A 7,382-nucleotide genomic window follows, 5' to 3' on the forward strand; every position below is an offset into this window, starting at 1 on the left:
AATGACTCCTGTAAAGTTGTCCTGTGCCAGTGGCACTCCTGTGGCATTCAGTAGACGTACCAATCGAGGAGTTGTAATAAGACAGGACAGTATGCCAGGTGCGGGAGTATTGACAGGCTGAAAATGGTGTAACACAGGGGGACTACACAAGGTCCCCTGGCCTCTCTGCACGCCTGTCACCGCCAGGCTCCTGTCACTGTTACCGTACTCACTGGCGCTGACAGGGTAAGGCAGCCACCATAACGCTTGCATGGCTCCTCTCCCTTTATGCTCCCCCGCCCCCCAACACATACAGACATATTCCCACTAGCTCCTCTCCTCTCTTCCTCCTCCCCTCCTCCTCTTCTTCCTCCCCCTCTGCTGCTGAAGCAACATATCTCTCACTCACAAGCTCATATGAAGATATGCCACGCCGCTTGCATCGTGTTCTGATGTTGATGTTCAATGCAGAAATATGACGAGTCAATCATGTGAAAGCGTGACAAGGCTGAGAGGTGTGAGAGGGAAACGTGTAGAATTTTAAAAATTTGCCTTTGTGCTCAGAAAACTCTCCACACGGCTGAATGCACCTGCATGCCCGTTTTTTAGGAGGAGAAGGTTCACTCTGTACATCTGTGGTCTCTCTCCCTGTTTTTAAAATGACTCCTTCCATCGATTTTAGGTTGTTGTGTCAGGCCGGGGCCGAGGTAGAGGGGGTAGCCAGATGGGTCGAGGTCGTCCGATGCCCACCAGACAGAGCCAAAAGACTGCTGAGAGTGAGCGCTGCACTGTGTCCATTGAAGGCCTCTCCTCATCTACAACCGATTTGCAGCTTAAGAACCTTCTGAGGTCCATCGGCCCAATAAAGGTGGGTACCAAATACATCACCCTGGAGAATATGGTGTATTTATATTGTGTTTTCATACCTCGTTGACATGGCTTGGCTAAAGCTGAATTTATGCATTGTTTTTACATTAAAGCCTCATACATCACACTATTAGGTGATCTGCTTTAATGGTCAGATTGTCCTATTGTTAGCCTTTAGGGATTGCCAGTCACTGATAGCATTGCTACTAAGGTAGGTTGGCAGAGAAGGTTAAAGTGGGCCCTTTTAGAGTATACATGTGTATAGATACTCTAAGTTATGAATCTTGGGGGTCTTCACTCCCCCCCCCCTAAGATTAATAAAAGAAATGAGCTCAATGAGTATCTCTGCACGTTTAGTCAGATTATTCTCCAAATTGAAAAATCCCCCCTCGTATGACGATGCTGCATACACACATTAATTTTAAAGTGTGCAGAAGTCTGAGCGTGTGTTTGCGTGCACATCTCCGTGCACACCCAGACACATCTGCGTTTGCAAGTGTTGCTTATATGTGATGTGACATGAAACTGTAGCGAGGTAGATTCAGTTTTGAATAATCTATGTTGTGTTATTTATTTAAAAGATTAAATTATCAAATTAGGTAAGAATTGGCGAGATATTGCCGATCACTTTGGTCATCTTGACGCCCTACTTCACACTGAAAACTTAGAAACCACATATTTAGTGGCACCCACCAGTGACAGCAATGGCGTTTCTTATCTGCAATCCCACAGCGCCCTCTGTTGTAGTGATTCAGTAGGTTAGCTTTGAAGATCCAATTGATTATTCCCTTTCTTGTTACCACCCCCGCTCCCCCTTGCGGAGGAAAGGAGTATGCACTTCTATTTAGTTGGGCCTTTCCCCCCCATTTTTATCCACTTGCAGACTTTCAAAATGGTGCCCCAGCAGAGGAAAGCATTTGCTACATTTTCCAGTCCCCAACATGCAGCAAGTTTCCAAATGAGCTTCCACAGGTACTGAACACAGCTCCTTCCTTTTATCTTTGTAAACATGTCAGACATACTCCAGTAGACCTTTTTATATTTTCCAGTTTAGCTGCTGTACAGTGTCATAGGTATCTCCTTCCACAGTGGCTCAAACATTGTTATCACAATTACCACACAGGCACATGATTGATTTGTCCCACATTGATGTGTCGCTGATTGACGGATGAGGAGCGTTATAAAGCCAGCGGGTCCTTTTGCAAGAAGTCGCTCTCTCCCAACGCCGGAGGGTCTCCTGCACAGCTCCAACCTGGTCTACAGATACTTCTCCATTTCTTTTGGGGGTCACTAACATTCAACGCCTCTGCACATCATTCATCAAGTCGTCTCCCATCGAGCTGGGACAGTGAACACAAAGACATTTAGCTGAGAGCATGCCTGTGTTTGACTTTTTCTACCAAGTGTCTGCAGTTGTGAAAATGGCACTGGAGAGATACTGGATACCTTCTGCTATTTCAATGTAGTTTGTGATTAATGTTTATTTTGCATCTGACATGGACACTATAAGTAGAGCTCATCATGGGATAATGGTTGCTCCCCTCTTTAGTGAAATCCTTCGTGACAAATGACACTTGAACGCTGTGATTCTAACGTGACCACTTAATAGAATTTTTTATGTTATTAGTGGTGTGGTGCTCATATAGGGGGACTGGTTGTGGTGGGATGCGGTCAGCCTGTTCATGTAGTGGGTCTCCTCTGTCTGTAGATGGCAGTATTTTATCACTATTGGTGTTTCAGTCTTTCTCTCGTAGCCCTGCATTCGGGTAGCTGTGAAGTCTGTTTTTTGGTCTATGGCACTACCTAGTGGGGTTCCTGCATATAGGCGGAGAGGTGTCCTGGTTGTGATGATTCAAGATGTCATAGCAGTGACCAAAACCCAGCTGGGATAGGCTGTGATTATTTTTTTGCTAAATTCCCTGTGGTTTAAAGAATTGTAAATGTGGGCACTGATGAGTTGATTTCTCCTGTTTTTCAGTTTTATTGTTGCTTACTAAGTCCTTTCTATCTCTCTCTCTCTCTCTCTCATTTAAGTTAGTTGGTTATTACTCAGCTTTTAACTGTTAACTAGAAAACATTGTGGATGAACCTTTCATGCCTTGTTTGACCTGCATTTTAGTTGGATGTCTGATTATGAAGTAGTTAGATTTAGGTTGTGCCGAGTGTGCTTTGTGGCCGTGAGTATGTAGACATGTTTTTTGAGTTTTCTTTCTTTCTTTTTAATGAGCTTGGCAGGGTATTTGACATTGTTGGTAGATGGAAAAGAACTGTTTCCAGTTCTCTGCAGGATAAACAGACATTTCTGTGAAGTTCCTCGAGGATACATTCCTTACTCTCCTCTGGAATTGGAATAAGTTTGGAAATATTTACCCAAATTTGAGTGACTATCAGCTTGGTGCCTTATTGATCAGTAAGCTGCACAGCAGACTGTTTTTCCTTCACGCAGAGTGGTCAGATTGGATAAAAGAGGAGGAAATATAAACAAAATTCACCTTAATACTTTGCCCTGGAGACTGTAGAGAGATACATTTTCTAAATACACTAATTTCTCTTTTGTCAGTTTTACACATTTTTTCCAAGGCATCACTTACTAGCTCGTCACATTTTAAATTTTTTTGTTATTCAGATTTTTTTCTCCTCATCACAAAACTGTTTGTGTATTGTAGTTGTAAAAATGTGTTAAAAGTTTAAATGCAGACGTTTTTTCACATCGAAGACTGAAATTGTTTTATATACATTATTCAAAGGGACGAGACAGAACAACGAGAGGGGGCAACCATTACCCGCGTAGTGATCATGTGCATAAGTCAGGCTTTCACTCGATATTTAACTCGTTAAATTTTTTTGAGTTCACTCACGTTGTATCAGGAAAAACAACTTTTATATGTAAAGGATATGCTGACGTGTCCAGATATAAGTCATTTTTACAAGTATTTTGTTTGTATTTTCAAACGAGGAATGACTGGACCACATTTGTGTTAAACAATACATTTGACAAAAAGTTTAAGGTGAAAAGAAAAAAACGAACAAATAACCAAAAACAAAAGTGTAAATAAAAATATGGCCAATATACCGTGAACATGCAGGTATGTGAAGCCACTTGAACTTTAGCCCAAAGACGTGTGGTTGTGTGTGATGTCCATGTGTTATGTGCCTTTATGATAACGTAGTTTTCATCTTCTGTGCCACACTTTCTACTCCTTTGTACTTTTTAACGTATTCTGTAAGTTTGGGGGTTTTAACTATGCAACATATGACGTAAATGCGTTTGGAAACTTGCGTATTTTCTTGGGATGAACCACTTTTTTAAGTAATTTTTGATTTTGTAGGTTTATAGACGCAAAAAAACAAAAAAAACAAAAAAAGAGCAGTATTATGGCAAGAGATACTACCTCAAAGTTGAAGGGGAATATCACTGAATTTATTTCCTTAAATGAGAAATTTTGGCCTGAAAATTTAGCATTGAGGTCATCTGAATGTGCAGCTCCATAAAATGAGAAGCATTGCTACTCGGCTGGTAGGGAAAAGGTACGAGTTTTATGCCAAAAAAAAAAGGTCACCACTTTTTATTTTATTCTTTTAATCTGTCTGGAAGTCTGTTCCCAGCTGTGCCTCTAGGTGGCGCTACAGATTAACCTCCCTGATTTTGTGGTTTGAGAAATGTGTACAGATTGGCTTCTCTGTCCTGTCTGCATGTGTTGAATCACATCACAAATTTAGTGGTATTTCCCTTATGTTACTTGAAGTTACTAATAATCCATAAAGGTTTAAAATAAGCCACCAGTACATTCTCAGCAAGTACCCAAAGTATTCGATCCCCCAAATTTCCTCTTCTTCATATAAACAGTGAAGTTGTGCCGTTTTTTAAAAATTATTTATTGTTTTATTTATTTTTTTGTATGTTGCAGAAATCTGGTTTATTTATGTTTTATTCTTTTTTTGTTTGACATTTTTGAGCTTTTTCTGTGTATTGACGGTTATGTATTTATTGTCTTTCATGTTGTGGGTTACTCGCTCGAGTTTTAGTGCTACGCTAAATCCTGTGGATTTGAAAGAGTAACGGCAATGCCAGGTTGTAGTGATATTGTTATAAGACGTCAGGTCTTTTAATGCCAGAACAGATTCATATTGAATCTTATCTGTACCTTAATGTGAAGAATTTCATACAGACGTGTACTGTGAATTTTTAAAAGTGATTAATTTTAATTGGGGGGGAAAAAAGGCTTATTTAAGTTACAGCATGTTTTTCCAAACATGCCACCTCATATGGTTGTAGTAGGTATTTAACATAGAAGGGCTTGCCTGTCAGATGTGAATGCAGCTTTCTTATGCTTGCATAAGAAACCTCCATAAAGGCTGCTGACGATTATAGTGAGAATATTTCGCATATTTGGGTCAAAGGTTGAGTTTTGCACAGCACTAACTTGTAACTTTTTTTTTAACAGGTACATTTAAGGTGCAGAGTCGCTGAATTAATCACTGAATTCTGTCTTTTTCTTCAGATCAAATCCTCTACCATGGAGCAGAGTGACAAATCCATTTTTTAAAAGCACATTTAAGAGGCCATACCAAAGGTTTAACATGTTTTAGTCAATCAACAAAGTGCATTTGCGAGTGACCTGAAATTAAGCAGGCTGTTTATATTAATCTGCTAAAAGTATCCCCTGTTTATATTGCTAATGTAATCATCTGAGGCCTTTTCCCAGAAACCTATCAGGTCATTTAACATGATATAACCTCACCCAGTTTCTCAAAGCCTTTGTTGTTCTGCTAGAAAAATAATCAACCTGTTTTCTGAGCAGGGAATTCTTCAAGGATCTTTTTTATTTTTTACAGTTAATTTCAGTTCAGTTTTATTTGTAGACTTCCAATTCACTACAACAGTTTGCTTAAGGCGCTTTATATTCTAAGGTAAAGACCCTACAGCGATGCAGAGAAAAGCCCAACAATCAGACGACCCCCTATGAGCGAGCACTTGGTGACAGTGGAGGGAAAAAACTGCCTTTTAACAGGAAAACTAAAAAAAAAAAGTGTTAAATGACCTGTGACTGATTCAGTCATTAACTAAGAGGTTGAGTAAAAGCATGAAACACCTCTGGTGTGGTCCCACACTTGCTCTCGTGGTGCTCTTTGTTTGATCACACTTGGTGGCACGATGGTGCAGTTGAGATTTGATTCACCTGACGTGACCGCCAGCCATCTCAGGTGCGAGTACAACAGAGAGACATCTGTAACTAACGCATACTTTTACTTTATTTTAACAGCGTGCCAGTAAGAGGAGCCATTGACCAGCTTAAACCACGATACTGCCTTAACTCATTCGCTTAACACTTCACGTTCTTTCACAGCCTCGCCATCTCCGGCCCCGAGATGAAGATTTCATTTCCCTCACTCGACAGTTGTTGGTGCGTTCAGGTTATCGGGCCTGTCGCCTTTTTCCTAACCGCTTTTCCTGCTGTCACTGTTCTTTCAACTTGACCATATCTCGTCTTTTCCTTCCCGCTGCTGTTCTTCAATGAACTTAAAACTTCTGTATCAAGCAGGGTGGCCTGCCCGGATTACCATTGTTTGTTAGCCCAGTGGATGGAGGTTTCCATCTGTGTGACGACAGCCGGGTTCACTGAGCAGACACATAAACCTCTAAAGCAAGCTGCTTCATGGCTTTCACTGCACCAAAGGTCATTCCAGCTTCTTGACACTCACTGTTTGGTTGGAGTTTTAACACAAAGACACTGCACTGGTTTCGTCATCTCGAACTGTATGGTGCACCAAATGACTGTAAACCCAGCCCGTTGGGTTCTGACCAAAACAAAAAGCAAACTTTGAAGACATCTCTGTGTTTTTCACACTCGTGTCATAAGAAGGAATCATGTTGTGTTTGAATTATTCTGAAATGATTGTGCAATTTGTTCTGATGCTGTAAAAACTGGATTTTTCTACTATGACATGAAGACTTTTAAAGATACTTCATTTTTTAAGTACATTTAAGTTTCTATTCTTTATACCTCAAACTCATGAAAAATAAAAGTTTTTGATGCACTTTAATATTTCTGTGTTTTTATTGTTTTTGGCTTTTTTTTTTGCTCAAAACTTCAATCAAAATGAATAAAAGTTTCTGTAGCTAGAAGTGAATCAAAGCTAATCAAGACAAAATAAATTTTAATGTTTTCAATATTATATATCTTTTCTTTATTCTTCTGAACTTTGAAGATTGGTGAGCCATTCATCTTCATAATAAATGTTATTTATAGGCACCATTGTTTTTTTTGTTTTTTTAAATTATTACATTATTTTTATTAATTTGACTCATTGTTCGTCATATGTCAAACAAATGCAAGTTGGGAAGTTTATGTACTAAAAGTAGCTGATGTAATCATCTGAAGCTTTCCTCAACCTTACCTGGTGACGTAAAACATTGAAATGTTTGCTGCAAAAAGTTTCTATATAAGCAATTACATGTTTTATTTCCAGTTCAGCTTTTTTTTTTTTTGTAATTTTTACTTTAATAGAACAAATTTTCTTAATTAGAGCTAAAA

General features: G+C 39.5%; 1 protein-coding gene across 4 annotated transcripts in view; it reads left to right on the forward strand.

Moving 5' to 3' along the window:
• The window catches only part of rbm33a (RNA binding motif protein 33a), a 29,364-nt gene extending 22,473 nt beyond the window's left edge, over positions 1-6,891 (forward strand). For 3 of the 4 annotated variants that reach the window (XM_040044333.1, XM_040044330.1, XM_040044331.1), the window contains 3 exons: positions 662-847; positions 1,730-1,818; positions 1,970-6,891. In XM_040044333.1, the coding sequence (XP_039900267.1) occupies positions 662-847; positions 1,730-1,818; positions 1,970-2,018 (324 nt within the window). In that variant the 3' untranslated portion in view covers positions 2,019-6,891. The remainder of the gene's footprint in view (positions 1-661; positions 848-1,729; positions 1,819-1,969) is intronic. The other variant, XM_040044332.1, reaches the window with a different exon arrangement.
• The last annotated feature ends 491 nt before the right edge of the window (positions 6,892-7,382 follow it).

This window comes from Simochromis diagramma, unplaced genomic scaffold (assembly GCF_900408965.1).
Source record: "Simochromis diagramma unplaced genomic scaffold, fSimDia1.1 OVJJ01000602.1, whole genome shotgun sequence".
Classification (NCBI taxonomy): Eukaryota; Metazoa; Chordata; class Actinopteri; order Cichliformes; family Cichlidae; genus Simochromis; species Simochromis diagramma.